Raw genomic sequence first — 18,709 nt, forward strand, 5'->3', positions numbered from 1 at the left:
TATCCCTCCCCTTCCTTACCCCTAGATAACCATAAGTTTGTTTTCTACATCTGTAAACTATATTTCTGTTTTATAGATATGTTCATTTGTACTCTTTGATGTGGACTTCCTACTTTGATTTATTTTTAAATAACTTTTCCCTAATTTTATTAATTGCTAAATTAATATTGGAACAATACAGCCAATTATAAGAACTATGGGGCTTCCCTGGTGACTCAGATGGTAAAGAATATGCCTGCAATGCAGGAGACGTAGGTTCAATCCCTGGATCAGCAAGATCCCCTGTAGAAGGAAATGGCAACCCACTCCAGTATTCTTGCCTGGAGAATCCCATGAACAGAGGAGTTTGGAGAACTACAGTCCATAGGGTCACAAAGAGTCACATTGGATGACTGATGTGACTTTACACAGTGTATTATTAATCATAGGAAACATATTCCATATGATTAAAAATACCCTTATTTACAAAAAAAAAGATATCTAACATATGTTTAGCACAGTTCTTGTCACTAAGAGTATACAAATTTAAAAAATAATAAGAAAAAATGCATCATACTTTAGATAAGCATTTTTCAGAAAAATAAATTCATAAGGCCATTAAGCATACAAAAACCCTTGGTCTTATTTAAAGAAATACAAATCAAAACAGCAAGATACAATCTTTTACTAAACTAGTAATAATTATAAAGTTGGATAATCCCTAGCATTGATAAAGATACAGGAAAATAGGGACTGTCATATATTTCAGCCCTTATCCAAGGGCAATTTGTCTATATTTACAAAATATTGTAAATGCACATACTCTTTGGGCAACCAATTCCATTTTGTGCTGTAAAATCTAAAATTAAGTTACCACATTATTTGTGTATTGACATCTGGGAAAAGCCAAGAGGGTCTTGAATTATGGCTCAACCCTAAGTTCCCCTTCCCATCCTGTTCCCGCAGATGAAATACCATATTCAAACAACTCTCCTTAGCACAGGGACAAGACACAATGTCTATTTATCCCTGAATGGCAAGCTTCAGTTCCCTGCTAGCCGACAAAATGATTCAAACAGGTTGATCATATCCTCTTATGGGAAAGAGAGGTTTCACCATGCTTCAGGGTTACACCACAGCCCTTGCTTGTTCACTCTGTTTTCAATATTCTCATATGTTCCTGTATGGCATACAGTGTTCTCCTCTTACAGGCTGTGAGTATATGTGACTCACATAAACATGGTGGTTTCATCTGTCTGGTGTTGGGAATCCTTTCTTTGTCAACTTGAAGAACTGGAAACACATAGCTTGGAATTTCCTGTTATACATAACTGCAAATATAAAGCAAGATATATACCAGAATATCCATTTCAGCATTGATTTTAATAACAATAACCTGAAAAATCACCTAATGTCTATCCTTAGATAGCTAAATTAGATAACATAATTCAGTTCAGATCTGTTCAGTCACTCAGCTTCAGGCATCAATGAATATTCAGGTTTCAATGAATATTCAGGACTGATTTCCTTTACGATTGACTGGTCTGATCTCCCTGCAGTCCGAGGACTCTCAAGAGTCTTCTCCAGCACCACAGTTCAAAAGCATCACTTCTTCGGTGCTCAGCTTTCTTTATAGTCCAACTCTCACATCCATACATGATGACTGGAAAAACCATAACTTTGACTAGATGGACCTTTGTTGGCAAAGCAATGTCTCTGCTTTTTAATATTCTGTCTAGTTTGGTCATAACTTTTTTTCCAAGGAGCAAATGTCTTTCAATTTCATGGCTGCAATCACCATGTGCAGTGATTTTGGAGCCCAAGAAAATAAAATCTGTCACTGTTTCCATTGTTTCTCCATCTATTTGCCATGAAATGATGGGACCAGATGCCATGATGTTAGTTTTTTGAATGCTGAGTTTTCAGCCATCATTTTCACTCTCCTCTTTCAACTTTCAGCAGGAGGCTCTTTAGTTCCTCTTTGCTTTCTGCCATAAGGGTGGTATCATTTGCCTATCTGAAGTCATTGATATTTCTCTTGGTAATCTTGATTCTAGCTTGTGCTTCATCCAGCCCAGCATTTCATATGATGTATTCTGCACATAAGTTAAATATGAAGAAGGGTGACAATATAGAGCCTTGATGTACTCCTTTCCCAATTTTGAACCAGTCCATTGTTCCAAGTCTGGTTCTAACTGCTGTTTCTTGACCTGCATGCAGATTTCTCAGGAGACAGAAAAGGTGGTCTGGTATTCCTATCTCTTTAGGAATTTTCCACAGTTTGCTGTGATCCACACAGTCAAAGGCTTTGGCACCATCAATGAAGCAAAAGTAGATGTTTTTCTGGAACTCTCTTGCTTTTTCTATGACCCAACCGATGTTGGCAATTTGATCTTGGTTCTTCTGCCTTTTCTAAATCCAACTTGAGCATCCAGAAGTTCACGGTTCATGTACTGTTGAAGCCTGGCTTGGAGAATTTTGACCATTATTTTCCTAGCATGTGAGATGAGTATAATTGTGCTGTAGTTTGAACACTCTGTGACATTGCTTTCCTAGGGTTGAAATGAAAAGTGACCTTTGCCAGTCCTGTCGCCTCGTCTGAGTTTTCCAAGTTTGCTGGCATATTGAGTGCAGCACTTTAACAGCATCATCTTTTAAGATATAAAGTAGCCCATATAACATAATTAGATAATATTGAATAACAATTGCATAAGTAAATTGTATAGTGTCCATGTGATGGAATACAGTGTAACAGTTAAAATGATTGAAGTGTATCGATGGTATCCTGATGATATACACATGATATAATGATGATATGGAAAGATCTTCTAAATATAATAAGTGAAGTTAAGTTTATAGTATCATTGGTTTGTTTTTTCTAAGTGTATATACATTTTTACCCTGGAAACTTACTCAGGAAGCTACTGACAGTGTCAGGATTGGGAGTTTGTACCTAAGAAAGGAAGAGAGATTGTAGCCCATTTTATATCCTTCTGTTTGAATTTGTTAAACAAGTACATAATTACTTTCATTTTTACAATGAAAATAAAAGCAAAAATGCATGATACCTCCTATTAAGTAGCCCATTATCTAGCATTATCTAGAGGGAAAATGAACAAGCTTTCACAAAGCTAGTTTGAAATCTCTGCAGCATACATTACTCTTTGGACTGCTGGTTGGGATATGACAGAATAATGCACATCATATGGAAAACTGAGGGAGTAAGGAACTGTTAGTTGAGTTTAACATTTGTAATAGTTCTTGTTTCAAAAGGATTGCTTCTGAGTACAAATATATAATTCATTTCTACATTTAACTCTAATAAGACACATACTTAAAACAAGAAACTATGCTCCCCAATATCAGAGTTTTGTCACTCAGTTTTATTTAAAAAGAAAAATCAAAGAAGTAAATTCCTTGAAATGTTCTTAAAATTGGTGAAGAGGACAGAAGATTTTTTTTTTTCTATTGTGTTACAATATAATCCAAGTGAAATCAAAATAATTACCTGGTCACATAGGCCAAACCTCAGCTTTAACCTAGGTTTCCAGGGTTACTGGAATGTTACTCCTCACAAAAATCTACAACATAATTGACTAATATGTCTCCATCACTTAAATCAGCAGTTTAAGCTGAGGGATGTCTTGTAAAGTGAAAGTGGCTTAAGTCCAATAGAGAGACAAAGAGACTTCCCTGGTGGCTCAGACAGTAAAGAATACACCTGCAATTCAGAAGACCCAGGGTCAATCCCTGAGTCAGGAAGATTCCCTGGATAAGAGAATGGCAACATACTCCAGGGCCTCAGAGTTGGACGTGACTGAGTGACTGAGCATGGCTCACAACTCTTCAGAGAGACAAAACTGATTTCATCTTCAGGTTTCCTCAGGGAAGTATGAACCTTAAGGATACACATTTTTTCTTCCTTAAATGAGTATTCAGTTTTACTGCTAGTTGATTTTTATTACCTTACTTATTATCTAAGTTAGAATATGCTCTTAGGAGCTTTAAAAATAATTTCCCTTTTTTTTTACCTTTTTGGGTGAGAACATTTAAGTTTGACACTCTTAAAATTTCAATTATAGAATTCAATGTTATCAACTATAGTCTTTATGTTATACTTTATGTCCTCAGACCTTATTCATCTTTTTTTTTTTTTAAATTTATTCCTTTATTTCTCATGTGTTCCCCATCCTGAACCCTCCTCCCTCCTCCCTCCCCATACCATCCCTCTGGGTCGTCCCAGTGCACCAGCCCCAAGCATCCAGCATCGTGCATTGAACCTGGACTGGCATCTCATTTCATACATGACATTTCACATGTTTCAATGCCATTCTCCCAAATCTTCCCACCCTCTCCCTCTCCCACAGAGTCCATAAGCCTGTTCTGTAAATATGTAAGGTGATGGCCTTGTTAATTAACAAGATAGCAGGACTCTTTTTACAATGTATATCAGGCATCCCAATGTCACTTTAAATATTTTAAAAAAAATAAATAAAATAAAATCAAAAGGTTGTAAAAAAAAATTATGTCAAAATAAAAGTATTACAGTAAAAAAAAAAAAAAAATTTCCCTTTCCCCCATAAGCTTCTACTTAATGGGCGTTGTCATAATGGGCGTTGTCACCTTCAGTATTGCTGATGCTAAGATCCTAGCACATTTCTAACAAATCAAATCAGGTTTTATTTAGTTCAATTTAAGGGATGAATTGGCTTTGGATGTCCTCTAAATGAATTACAACTTAACTTGCTGAGTGTATTCACTGTTCTGTTCATTATTCTTTCCATTTCAACAATAATGTAAGCTAGCTTGCAGCGGAGAATTTGGTACAATGGAAAAATATGGGAATATTTATGCTGGCTGTTATGATGAATTATTTGAATCTACCTAGAACAATGCTCCCATTAATTTTGCTCTCTGGTTTTGAAATTTTCAACCCCACAACTATTGTACAAACAATAAAGGAGTTGTTCAGTTGCTTAGTCTCATCTGACTCTTTGTGACCCACACAGAAGGCAGCACACCAGGCTTCCCTGTCCTTTACTTTTTCCCTGAGTTTTCTCAAATTCATGTCTATTGTGTCGATGATGCCACCCAGCCATCTCATTTTCTGTTGCCCTCTTCTCCTCCTGCCCTCAATCTTTCCCAGCATCAGAGTCTTTTCCAGTGAGTCAGCACTTTGCATCAGGTGGTGAAAGTATTGGGGCTTTAGCCTCAGCATCAGTCCTTCCAATGAATATTCAAGACTGATTTCCTTTAAGACTGGATTGACTGGTTGGATCTCCTTGCAGTCCAAGGGACTCTCAAGAGTCTTCTCCAGTACCACAGTTCAAAAGCATGAATTCTTCAGTACTCATCCTTTTTTATTGTCTAACCCTCACACGACTATATGGACCTTTGTTGGCAAAGTGATGTCTTTGCTTTTTAATATGTTATCTAGGTTGGTCATAGCTATTCTTCCAAGGAGAAAGTGTCTGTTAATTTCATGGCTTCAGTCACCATCTTCAGTGATTTGAGAACCCAAGAAAATAAAGTCTGTCACTGTTTCCATTGTTTCCCCATTTATTGCCATGAAATGGTGGGACCAGATGCCCTGATCTGAGTTTTTTTGAATGTTGAGTTTTAAGCCAGCTTATTCACTCTCTTTCTTTCACCTTCATCAAGAGGCTCCTTAGTTACTTTTCACTTTCATGCATTGGAGAAGTAAATGGCAACCCACTCCAGTGTTCTTGCCTGGGGAATCTCAAGGACGGGGGAGCCTGGTGGGCTTCCATCTCTGGGGTTGCACAGAGTCGGACACGACTGAAGTGACTTAGCAGCAGCAACATTCCTCTCTTTTTTTCACCTTCATCAAGAGGCTCCTTAGTTACTATTCACTTTCTATCATTAGGGTGGTGTCATCTTATATCTGAGGTTATTGATATTTCTCTCAGCAATCTTGATTCCAGCTTGTGCTTCATCCCGCCCAGCATTTCACATGATGTACTCTGCATAGAAGTTAAATAAGCAGGGTGACAATGTACAGCCTTGATGTACTCCTTTCCCAATTTGGAACCAGTCTATTTTTCCAGGTCCAGTTGTAACTTTTGCTTCTTGACCTGAATAAAGCTTTCTCAGGAGGCAGGTAAGGTGGTCTGGTATTCCCATCTCTTTCAGAACTTTCCAGTTTATTGTGATCCACACAGTCAAAGACTTTGGCATAGTCAATGAAACAGATGTTTTCTGTAATTCCCTTGAAACTTACCCTCCCATTTTCTATGATCCAATGGATGTTGGCAATTTGATCTCTGAGTCTTGTTTTTTGTGCCCTCCAAGAGTCTCTATTTCCCCCAGTCTTGTGGAACTTCTGTAATCAAATCCCGCTGACCTCCAAAGTCAGATTCCCTGAGGATTCTCAGTCGATTTGCCAGATCCCCTGGTTGAGAAGTCTGTTGTGGAGCCTAAAACTTTTGCAACAGTGCAAGAACTTCTTTGGTATTATTGTTCTCCAGTTTGTGGATCACCCACCCAGAGGCTCTGTTGTGGGGTTAATGGTGCCCTCCTTCAAGAGAACTCATACCTCATACTATGGCTCCCAGGACTGCTGTTACCAGTGCCCCTGTCCCTGCAGCAGGCCACTGCTGACCCATGCTTCCACAGGAGGACTTCAAACACTCACAGACAGATCTGACTCTCTCTTGTGGGGGGTGGGGGTCACTGCTCCTTTCCCTGGGTCCTAGTGCCCACAGGGTTTTGTTTATGCCCTCCAAGAGTCTCTGGCAGGTATGAAGTTTGATTTTAAACATGATTGTGCCCCTCCAAGAGTGCTGTGGCTGCTTCTCCTTTGTCCTTGGATGTGGGGTATTTTTTTTTTTTTTTTGGTGGGTTCCAACAGCTTCCTGTCAATGGTTGTTAAGCAGCTAGTTGTGAATTTGGTGTTCTTGCAGGAGAAGATGAGCACCGTCCTACTCTGACATCTTGCCAAACTCTGATATAGGAAAGACACATAAAATTTTTATGTTATAAATAACTTGATCATTATTTTACTTGATTAAAAAAAAAACTTGGATGACATGCTTTGATTCTTTTATTGTACACATGTAATTTAGTACTAGTACTTGTAATAGATGTTACTAATCAGGGTTTGTTTGTTTGTTTTTAACTATAGCAGGGAGAAGAGATCTAGCCGGTATTGAAATTCATTAACACACAAAGAAAAGCTGTATTATATGTCTTACTGAGAGACATATGTTAACCATACAGTTTAACTTCATTTTCTTGTTAGTAAACTGAGAATTCATATATTGCTTTTTCATCCTGATAGCTAAATTTTGTTTTCAAAAATTGTAGCTTTAAAACAAATTTGCACCTGTTGTTTATTATTATATCAGTATTAGCTATGATAATGGGTTTCCCTGGTGGCTTAGACGGTAAAGCGTGCCCGCAATGTGGGAGACCTGGGTTCGATCCCTGGGTGGGAAAGATACCCTGGAGAAGGAAATGGCAACCCACTCCAGTATTTTTGCCTAGAAAATCCCATGGACAGAGGAGTCCATGCAGTCGCAGAGAGTCGGACACGACTGAGCAACTTCACTTTCATTAGCTATGGTAACTCTTTTTAAGTATGGTTTACATGTTTTATACACTACCTTTCATTGTTACCTGAAATGAATTTAGAAGAGAGTTCCATTTTATTTATTTATTTTTTTTAACTTTACAATATTGTATTGGTTTTGCCATATATCAACATGAATCCGCCACAGGTATACACGTGTTCCCCATCCTGAACCCTCCTCCCTCCTCCTTCCCCGTACCATCCCTCTGGGTCATCCCAGTGTACAGCCCCATTTTAAATTTCAGTTAAGGAAGAAACATTCAAAACCATTTATGTCTCGGAAGGCTTTGAAGTCTAACCTCTGTGTGGGACCAGATCATTTACTCTTAGGCAGAAGGCAGCAACAGAACCTCATACCTCATGCCATGATTTGCCACTTTAATTCTCTACTCATTCACTCTCACAGGCTTTCTCCGACTTTCTCATCACTCTCACTCTTTCATCACAAACACACATATACTCATACAAGATTTTACAGAATATATATTTTTAATTAAAGTTAATTTATAGATTTTTTAACCACCCCTTGAAATAATTGGAGACATCATAGGGATAAAACTACTAGAAAAAATCAGATATATATGCCTATTTCTAATTACCATGATATCTCTGTGCCCTGTTGAAAGAAAGACCTTTGTCCTTTCTTTTCATGTCTTCTTATTCACAAATAAAAGTCATTATTCTATCCTGCTTCTAACTTATTTCTTGGGGATACCCCTAGGATTCATTGAATTAAAACAATATATAAAGTCCATAGTTACTTGGTTTTTAAAAAAGCTAAGAATTAAAAATACAGGCTTATTCTGAAACTTTCTGAAGACATAAATGTGATTGTTCTTTTTTTTAAATTTTATTTTATTTTTAAACTTTACATAATTGTATTAGTTTTGCCAAATATTTTTTATGATATTAAAAGAACATTATCTTCTTGCATTTCTCTTATTTAACATTTTAATTAATTATAACATTAATTGGAGCTTATCTATAGTAAATCTAGATCAATTTATCAAAAGACAACATTGTGACATGTAATTTTTAATATATGCAGTGTGAGTATGAATATATGCATTATAGAGAAAAGTTTGAGAGAATATAATTATAATTAACAAATGTAATTTCCATGATGGTTAGTGATTTAAATTATCTTCTTTTAAAAATGCATTTGTATCTTCTACAATTACCTGTATTATTTGTGTGATTACAACCATTTAAAATCAGCATTGCTTAATTTCTATCAGTTAACTTTTTTTACCTATTTTATTCTAGCACATGTTCATCGCATAGAAATAAATACCATGAAAATGTCCATTTCAGAATGGGGAAACACAGAATAAGAATTATGAAATCAATTTATGTATTGAAAGTAACCTAGCACTTCTTGCTCTGATGATGCCCCTTAATATTTGATTATTGATTATTCTAATTTTTAAAAATGTTCTTTACAGCTACAAGATCGCACTCAGTTCAGTGACCAAGACTTAGCCACTCTTAAGAAGTACTGGGACAATGGCATGACCAGCCTTGGCTCTGTTTGTCGAGAAAAAATTGAAGCAGTTGCAACTGAATTAAGTGTTGACTGTGAAATAGTTCGGGTAAGGGATTTTCAATAATTTTCATGTTGTAGTTGATGAGTGTCATAAATGAAAGCCTTAAAAATTTCATCATTTGTGTTTATCTAATAATTTGTAACGTTGAACATCTTTTCATGTGCTTTTTTGGCTACCTGTATGTCTTCATTGGAGAAATAGCTACACAGAACATCTGTCCATTTTTTGATTGGGTCTTTTTTTTTTTTTTTTGGATATTGAGATGCGTGAGAGGTTTGTGCATTTTGGAGATGAATCTTTTGTCAGGAGCTTTGTTTGAAAATATTTTCTCCCATTCTGAGGATTGTCTTTTCGTGTTGTTTATAGTTTCCTTTGCTGTGCAAAAACATTTAAGTTTAATTAGGTGCCATTTGTTTATTTTGGTTTTTATTTTCATTACTCTAGGAGGTAGACTGAAAAAGAACTTGCTGTGATTTATGTCAGGGTGTTCTGCTTATGTTTTCTTCCAAGAGTTTTAGAGTATCCATCCTTAAATTTAGGTCCTTAATGCATTGAATTTATTTTTTTGTGTGGTTTCTGACTCTTTGCAACCCCATACAGTCCATGGAATTCTCCAGGACAGAATACTGGAGTGGGTAGCCTTTCCCTTCTCCAGGAGATCTTCCCAATCCAGGGATCAAACCTAGGTCTCCCACATAGCAGGCAGATTCTTTATCAGCTGAGTCACCAGGGAAGCCCATGTGGTATTATTTCAGTTCAGTTCAGTTCTGTTGCTTGGTCGTGTCCGACGCTTTGCAACCCCATGGACTGCAGCACATCAGGCCTCCCTGTCCATCACCAACTCCTGGAGTTTACTCAAACTCATGTCCATTGAGTTGGTGATGCCATCCAACCATCTCATCCTCTGTCATCCACTTCTCTTCCCGCCTTCAATCTTTCCCAGCATGAGGGTCTTTTCCAGTGAGTCAGTTCTTCGCATCAGGTGGCCAAAGTATTGGAGGTTCAGCTTTAGCATCAGACCTTCCAATGAATATTCAGGATTGATTTCCTTTAGGATGGTTTGATCTCCTTGCAGTCCAAGGGACTCTTAAGAGTCTTCTCCAACATCGCAGTTCAAAAACATCAATTCTTTGGTGCTCAGCTTTCTTTATAGTCCAAGTCTTACATCAGTGTTCTAATTACATTCCTTGACATGCAGCTGCCCAGTTTTCCCAGCACCACTTATTGAAAAAACTATGTTTTCTCCACTGTATATTCTTGCCTCCTTTCTCATAGATTAGGTGACCATAGGTGTGTGGGTTTATCTCTGGACTTTCTATCCTGTTCCATTGATTTATATATCTGTTTTTGTACTATTACCATACTGATTTCATTATTGTAGCTTTGTAGTGTAGTTTGAAGCCAGGCAGCCTGATTCTTTCAGCTCCGTTTTTCTTTTTCAAGATTACTTTGGCTACTTGGGTTCTTTTGTGTTTCTATACAAATTCTAAAATGTTTTGTTCTAGTTCTTTGAAAAATGCCTCAAACCAATTACAATGGCCATCATCAAAAAATCTACATACAGTAAAGCTGCAAAGGTTATGGAGAAAAGGGAGCCCTCCTACACTGTTGGTGGGAATGCAGATTGGTACCACCACTATGGAGAAGAGTATGGAAGTTCCTTAAAAACTAAATATAGAACTACCATATGACCCAGAGATCCTGCTCCTGGATGTATATGTGGGGAGGACTATAATTCAAAAAGATGCATGCACTGCAGTGTTCTTTGCATCACTGTTTACAATAACCAAGACATGGAAGCAACCTAAAGTGTCCATTGGCAGAGAAATGGATAAAGAAGATGTAGTACATACATACAACGAAATATCATTCAGTCATAAAAAGAGAATGAAATAATGTTATTTGCAGCAACATGGATGGACCTAGAGATTATCATACCAAAGATAAATATTATATGATATCACTTATATGTGGAATCTAATAAAAATAATACAAATGAACTTATATACAAAATAGAAACAGACTCACAGATTTTGAAATCAAACTTATGGTTGCCAAGGGAAAATGGAGGGGAAGTTATACATTAGGAAATTGGAATTAACATATACACACTGCTATATATAAAATAGATAACTAACAAGGACCTACTGTATAGCACAGGGAACCTTACTCAATATTCTATAATAACTTATATGGGAAAAGAATCTGAAAAATAATTGATATACATAAAATTTATTCAATTTACTGTACATTTGAAACTATTAGAACATTATAAATCAACTATACTCCAATAAAAATTAATTACAGGAGGGAGGCGCCAAGATGGCGGAGGAGTAGGATGGGGAAAACACTTTCTCCCCCACAAATTCATCAAAAGAGCATTTAAAAGTCGAGTAAATTACACAAAACAACTTCTGAATGCCGGCAGGGGACATCAGGCACTCAGAAAAGCAACCCAACTCTTTGAAAGGAGGTAGGAAAAAATATTAAAGACAATAAAAGAGACAAAAGAGGGAGGGACGGAGTTCCGTCCCGGGAAGGGAGTCTTAAAAGAGAGAAGTTTCCAAACACCAGGAAACCTTCTCACTGCCGAATCCGTGCCGAGCTTTGGAAGCACAGAGGGTAACATAACAGGGAGAAAAAAATAAATAAACAATTAAAACTTGCAGATTGCGAGCCCTACGGTAACTCCCCCAGCGGAGAAGCAGCGCAGACGCCTGCATCCACCATTAGCAAGCGGGGGCTGGGCAGGGAGGCGCGGCGTGGGCTGCATCGCTGAGAGTGGGAGTCTGGCCTGAATACCCTGAGCACTATCTGAGCGAAATAATTTGGGCTAGCAAACCAGACTGTGGGATATCTACCATGCGAAAAGCCGGCCCTAACCTAGGACACCGCCAGCCCACGCACGGAGCAAAGAACTGAACAGAGATAGCCGGCTGCGGACCTTCCCCCTCTGGTGACAGGCAGCCAGAGCCGGAGGGGGGCAATCGCAGCCCCAGAGAGACATTATCTATAAAACTGGCTTCTTTGCTAACTAAAATTTATTGGGGGTCTGGACGGTCAACATCTGCCTGAGAAGGTGCGCTGGTTTTACACCCAGATAACCGAGTGGCGGGGAGGCGATAAGTCGCAGCATTGGCGCTCGCCAAACACCTCATCACCTGAGCTGCTCGGACCTGGGAAGAGCACAAAACGCAGGCCCAACTGAGTCTGCGCCTCTGAGGACTACCTGAGTGCCTGAACCTGAGCGGCTTGGACCTGGGAGGTGCATGCAACCCAGGGCCAGCCTCGGATTGTTCCCGGCGGAACAACCTAGAGCCCGAGCAGTGTGGGCAGGGAGGCTACACGCGCCGTGAGTGGGGGCAGACCCAGTGTGGCTGAGGCACTGCGGGCGCACGCCAGTGTCATTTGTTTGCAGCATCCCTCCCTCCCTCCCCACAGCGCGACTGAACAAAGAGAAGAAACACAGCTCCACCCACCAGAACACCAACACAAGCTTCCCTAACCAGGAAACCTTGACAAGCCACCTGTACAAACCCATACACAGCGAGGAAACGCCACAATAAAGAGAACTCCACAAACTGCCAGAATACAGAAAGGACTCCCAAACTCAGCAATTTAAACAAGATGAAGAGACAGAGGAATACCCAGCAGATAAAGGAACAGGATAAATGCCCACCAAACCAAAGAAAAGAGGAAGAGATAGGGAATCTACCTGATAAAGAATTCCAAATAATGATAGTGAAATTGATCCAAAATCTTGAAATTAAAATGGAATCACAGATAAATAGCCTGAAGACAAGGATTGAGAAGATGCAAGAAAGGTTTAACAAGGACCTAGAAGAAATAAAAAAGAGTCAATATATAATGAATAATGCAATAAATGAAATTAAAAACACTCTGGAGGCAACAAATAGTAGAATAACAGAGGTAGAAGATAGGATTAGTGAATTAGAAGATAGAATGGTAGAAATAAATGAATCAGAGAGGATAAAACAAAAACGAGTTAAAAGAAATGAGAACAATCTCAGAGACCTCCAGGACAATATTAAACGCTACAACATTCGAATCATAGGGGTTCCAGAAGAAGAAGACAAAAAGAAAGACCATGAGAAAATACTTGAGGAGATAATAGTTGAAAACTTCCCTAAAATGGGGAAGGAAATAATCACCCAAGTCCAAGAAACCCAGAGAGTCCCAAACAGGATAAACCCAAGGAGAAACACCCCAAGACACATATTAATCAAATTAACAAAGATCAAACACAAAGAACAAATATTAAAAGCAGCAAGGGAAAAACAACAAATAACACACAAGGGAATTCCCATAAGGATAACAGCTGATCTTTCAATAGAAACTCTTCAAGCCAGGAGGGAATGGCAAGACATACTTAAAATGATGAAAGAAAATAACCTACAGCCCAGATTACTGTACCCAGCAAGGATCTCATTTAAGTATGAAGGAGAAATCAAAAGCTTTTCAGACAAGCAAAAGCTGAGAGAATTCTGCACCACCAAACCAGCTCTCCAACAAATACTAAAGGATATTCTCTAGACAGGAAACACAAAAATGGTGTATAAACTCGAACCCAAAACAATAAAGTAAATGGCAACGGGATCATACTTATCAGTAATTACCTTAAACGTAAATGGGTTGAATGCCCCAATCAAAAGACAAAGACTGGCTGAATGGATACAAAAACAAGACCCCTACATATGTTGTCTACAAGAGACCCACCTGAAAACAGGGGACACATACAGACTGAAAGTGAAGGGCTGGAAAAAGATTTTCCATGCAAATAGGGGCCAAAAGAAAGCAGGAGTCACAATACTCGTATCAGATAAATTAGACTTTAAAACAGGCTGTGAAAAGAGACAAAGAAGGTCACTACATAATGATCAAAGGATCAATCCAAGAAGAAGATATAACAATTATAAATATATATGCACCCAACATGGGAGCACCGCAGTATGTAAGACAAATGCTAACAAGTATGAAAGGAGAAATTAACAATAACACAATAATAGTGGGAGACTTTAATACCCCACTCACACCTATGGATAGATCAACTAAACAGAAAATTAACAAGGAAACACAAACTTTAAATGATACAATAGACCAGTTAGACCTAACTGATAGCTATAGGACATTTCATCCCAAAACAATGAATTTCACCTTTTTCTCAAGTGCACATGGAACCTTCTCCAGAATAGATCACATCCTGGGCCATAAAGCTAGTCTTGGTAAATTCAAAAAAATAGAAATCATTCCAAGCATCTTTTCTGACCACAATGCAGTAAGATTAGATCTCAATTACAGGAGAAAAACTATTAAAAATTCCAACATATGGAGGCTGAACAACACGCTGCTGAATAACCAACAAATCACAGAAGAAATCAAAAAAGAAATCAAAATTTGCATAGAAACGAATGAAAATGAAAACACAACAACCCAAAACCTGTGGGACACGGTAAAAGCAGTCCTAAGGGGAAAGTTCATAGCAATACAGGCACACCTCAAGAAGCAAGAAAAAAGTCAAATAAATAACCTAACTCTACACCTAAAGCAACTAGAAAAGGAAGAAATGAAGAATCCCAGGGTTAGTAGAAGGAAAGAAATCTTAAAAATTAGAGCAGAAATAAATGCAAAAGAAACAAAAGAGACCATAGCAAAAATCAACAAAACCAAAATCTGGTTCTTTGACAGGATAAATAAAATTGACAAACCATTAGCCAGACTCATCAAGAAACAAAGGGAGAAAAATCAAATCAATAAAATTAGAAATGAAAATGGAGAGATCACAACAGGCAACACAGAAATACAAAGGATCTTAAGAGACTACTATCAACAATTATATGCCAATAAAATGGACAACGTGGAAGAAATGGACAAATTCTTAGAAAAGTACAACTTTCCAAAACTGGACCAGGAAGAAATAGAAAATCTTAACAGACTCATCACAAGCACGGAAATTGAAACTGTAATCAAGAATCTTCCAGCAAACAAAAGCCCAGGTCCAGACGGCTTCACAGCTGAATTCTACCAAAAAATTTAGAGAACAGCTAACACCTATCCTGCTCAAACTCGTCCAAAAAATTGCAGAGGAAGGTAAACTTCCAAACTCATTCTATGAGGCCACCATCACCCTAATACCAAAACCTGACAAAGATCCCACAAAAAAAGAAAACTACAGGCCAATATCACTGATGAACATAGATGCAAAAATCCTAAACAAAATTCTAGCAATCAGAATCCAACAACACATTAAAAAGATCATACACCATGACCAAGTGGGCTTTATCCCAAGGATGCAAGGATTCTTCAATATCCGCAAATCAATCAATGTAATACACCACATTAACAAAATGAAAAATAAAAACCATATGATTATCTCAATAGATGCAGAGATAGCCTTTGACAAAATTCAACATCCATTTATGATAAAAACTCTCCAGAAAGCAGGAATAGAAGGAACATACCTCAACATAATAAAAGCTATATATAAAAAAAAAATTAATTACAAATTGTATGAGGTGCTTTAAACAATGCTACCAATAAAGTGAAAAAATCCACAGAATGGGAGGAAATATGTGTAGATCATATATCTGATAAAGAATCATATCCAAAATATGTAAAGAACTCTTACATCTCAATAATAAAAAGGCAAATAATGCAATTAAAATGGGCAATGGATTATAACAGACATCTATCCAAAGATTTACAAATGACCAATAAATACAGAAAAACATGCTCAACATCAGTTGTCATTATGGAAATCAAAACCACAATGAGATAGATACCTCTTAACACCCATTATGATGGCTATAATAATAATAATAAAAACAAATAATAACAAGTGTATACCAGCATGTGGAGAAATTTGAGCCATTATACACCTCTGGTGAAAATGTAAAATGTCTTAGCCACTTTGGAAAATGGTCCTCAAAACTGTTTACACAGAGATATATGACAGAAATTCCACTCTTAGGTAATACTCAGAAGAAATGTAAACTATGTCCACTCAAAAACTTTTACATGGAGATGCAGAATCTCTGGCTGTGGAAGGCCAACTATGGGACTTGACTATCCATGGATTTTCATATACCTGATGGTCCTGGAACCAATCCCCCTATGGTTACTGTTTGACTGTAGATTTACATAACTAAGTTGTTCCAGACATACTTAAAATGTTTCCAATAAGTGCATCAAGTAAAAAAATTAAAAGGTATTTCTTTTAGTGTTTAATCTACATTGACAACATTGATTAATCTGTTTCAAGAAAAAACAATTTAAATTTGAAGCAAAAGTAGTTTATCAGTTTCAATATTACATCTGTTCAAGTTAAATAAACTACTAATTCTTATGTCAATTCATAAGTTTTACATTGTGTTCTGTTTGGAGCCGGATGATAGAGCTTGTGCTGTCCTGCTCCATTCCACCTAGGATGTGAATCTTTCCTTTCTCTGGTGTATTCATGCTGTATATTCTACCCACACATTAATCACTTAGTAGTCCTCTTGGTTATCAGATTAACTGTCATGGTATCATGGTGCTTGTGTTCAAGTAACCCTTTTTTTACTTAATAATTGCTCCAAAGCTTAAGGGTAATGATGCTGGCGATTCAGATTTTCTCCTACTGCACCTAATTTATAAATTAAACTTTATCACAGGTGTGTGTATAGAAAAAACATAGTATATATAGAGTTAAATACTATCCCTGGTTTCAGACACTCACTCAGAGAGCGGGACACTACTGTGCATTTCACGTACTATATAATGAATGATAGATTGAAAATTATAGTGATCAGTCATGGAAACTGTAGCTTACATTCCATTTGAAAGATATTAATATTTGTGTAAGATTTAGGTAATGACAGTACTGTGCTGGTAAGTATTTAACAACAATTTTTTAAGGAAAAGAACTCTGATTTGTATCATTTGTTGATTTCTATGATATAAAGATTCCTGCCATGGCTGATTCCATGGCTCATTTAATGCAGATTTCAGAAGAGATGCTAACAGATGGCTCTTGTGAGCAAGTAAACGTAGTCTTCAGCTCACACTGAAGGATCATTCCAGAAAATCAAGAGGTAACTACTATTAAAGAAGAAAAAACAAAATACAGAACTCTTCCAGAGGAGAAAATATTTCCTCATACATATATACATGAATAAAGAGGGAGAAATATAGGGGAAAATCAGAGCATATTTCTAAAACTAAATAATATTCTCAAAATAAATACTGTCATGCCCAGACCTTTGCTTTTTATTTATTTATTTATTTTTTACTGGTAAAGGAACAGAATTTTTTTGAGGAAAATGAGAAGTCAAATTAAATCCTGTATTTACTGAGCATGCTGCTGCTGTTTAATCATTAAGTTGTGTCCGACTCTTTGAGATTTCATAGACGGAGAATGCTATGTGTTATACATATGAACTGGGAAATAGAAATACAGTTCAGTTCAGTTCAGTTCAGTTCAGTCGCTCAGTCACGTCCGACTCTTTGCGACCCCATGAATCGCAGCACGCCAGGCCTCCCTGTCCATCACCAACTCCCGGAGTTCACCCAGACTCACATCCATTGAGTCAGTGATGCCATCCAACCATCTCATCCTCAGTCGTCCCCTTCTCCTCCTGCCCCCAATCTCTCCCAGCATCAGGGTCTTCTCAAATGAGTCAGCTCTTCTCATCAGGTGGCCAAAGTATTGGAGTTTCAGCTTCAACATCAGTCCTTCCAATGAATATTCAGGATTGATTTCCTTTAGGATGGACTGGTTGGATCTCCTTGCAGTCCAAGGGACTCTCAAGAGTCTTCTCCAACACAGACACATCCTATTTCTAAGGAGCCTGAAGTCTAGCAAAAGAGATAACAAAAGAATATAGATACCTGAAGAGGAATTGGAATGGGACCATGGTATGTGGTGCCTAAGCGAATGCCACAATTATGGAAATACAGAGAATGTGTTTTTGTTGTCATTGTTGTTTTTAATCAAAATTATATACACACATAGCTCAAGGAGTTAAGTTCTGTAGAACTTGCTACAAAACCAACATGCTTTACTTCTCCCCTCCTACAATTTTGTGGTAGCCAGAATCAATTATTTCCACCCTTTAGATGATTCCTTTGGTATTTACCTCTATCTGTGAATAATTCTATATTAATTAGAATTAGGTTTTGCTGTGAATAGCAAAAAGACTCAAAATAAATGGACATTTATTTTAAAACTATTATTAAAATAATATTTTAAACAATATATTTCAAGTCCATGTACAAATCTAGAGCTGGCATGGCAGTTCTGCCCTGTGAAGTCCTCAGAGATTCTCATGCCTTTCATCTTCCATTCTGCCATCCCTATGATGTAGCTCTTGTCCTCAGGGTCCAAAATCATGACATTTATGGTCCAGGTAGCATGACAGAGAGGAGGAGAAAGAAGGGACAAAAGTGTGTACCAGCTATCTTTTAAAAGGGATTCCCAGAAACTGCTACAAGACATGTTCACTTAAATCCCATTGGCTAAAGATGAGTCACATGGTCATATCTGCTGCTGCTGCTGCTGCTGCTGCTAAGTTGCTTCAGTCCTGTCCGACTGTGT

At 37.6% G+C, this 18,709-nt stretch overlaps 1 protein-coding gene across 2 annotated transcripts in view; it reads left to right on the forward strand.

Moving 5' to 3' along the window:
* Positions 1-18,709, forward strand: part of HDX (highly divergent homeobox) — a 212,515-nt gene that overhangs the window by 111,039 nt on the left and 82,767 nt on the right. For both annotated transcript variants that reach the window (XM_061409577.1, XM_061409578.1), the window contains one exon: positions 9,016-9,162. In XM_061409577.1, coding sequence (XP_061265561.1) covers positions 9,016-9,162 — 147 coding nt within the window. The remainder of the gene's footprint in view (positions 1-9,015; positions 9,163-18,709) is intronic.

Source organism: Bos javanicus, chromosome X, assembly GCF_032452875.1.
Source record: "Bos javanicus breed banteng chromosome X, ARS-OSU_banteng_1.0, whole genome shotgun sequence".
Lineage (NCBI taxonomy): Eukaryota > Metazoa > Chordata > Mammalia > Artiodactyla > Bovidae > Bos > Bos javanicus.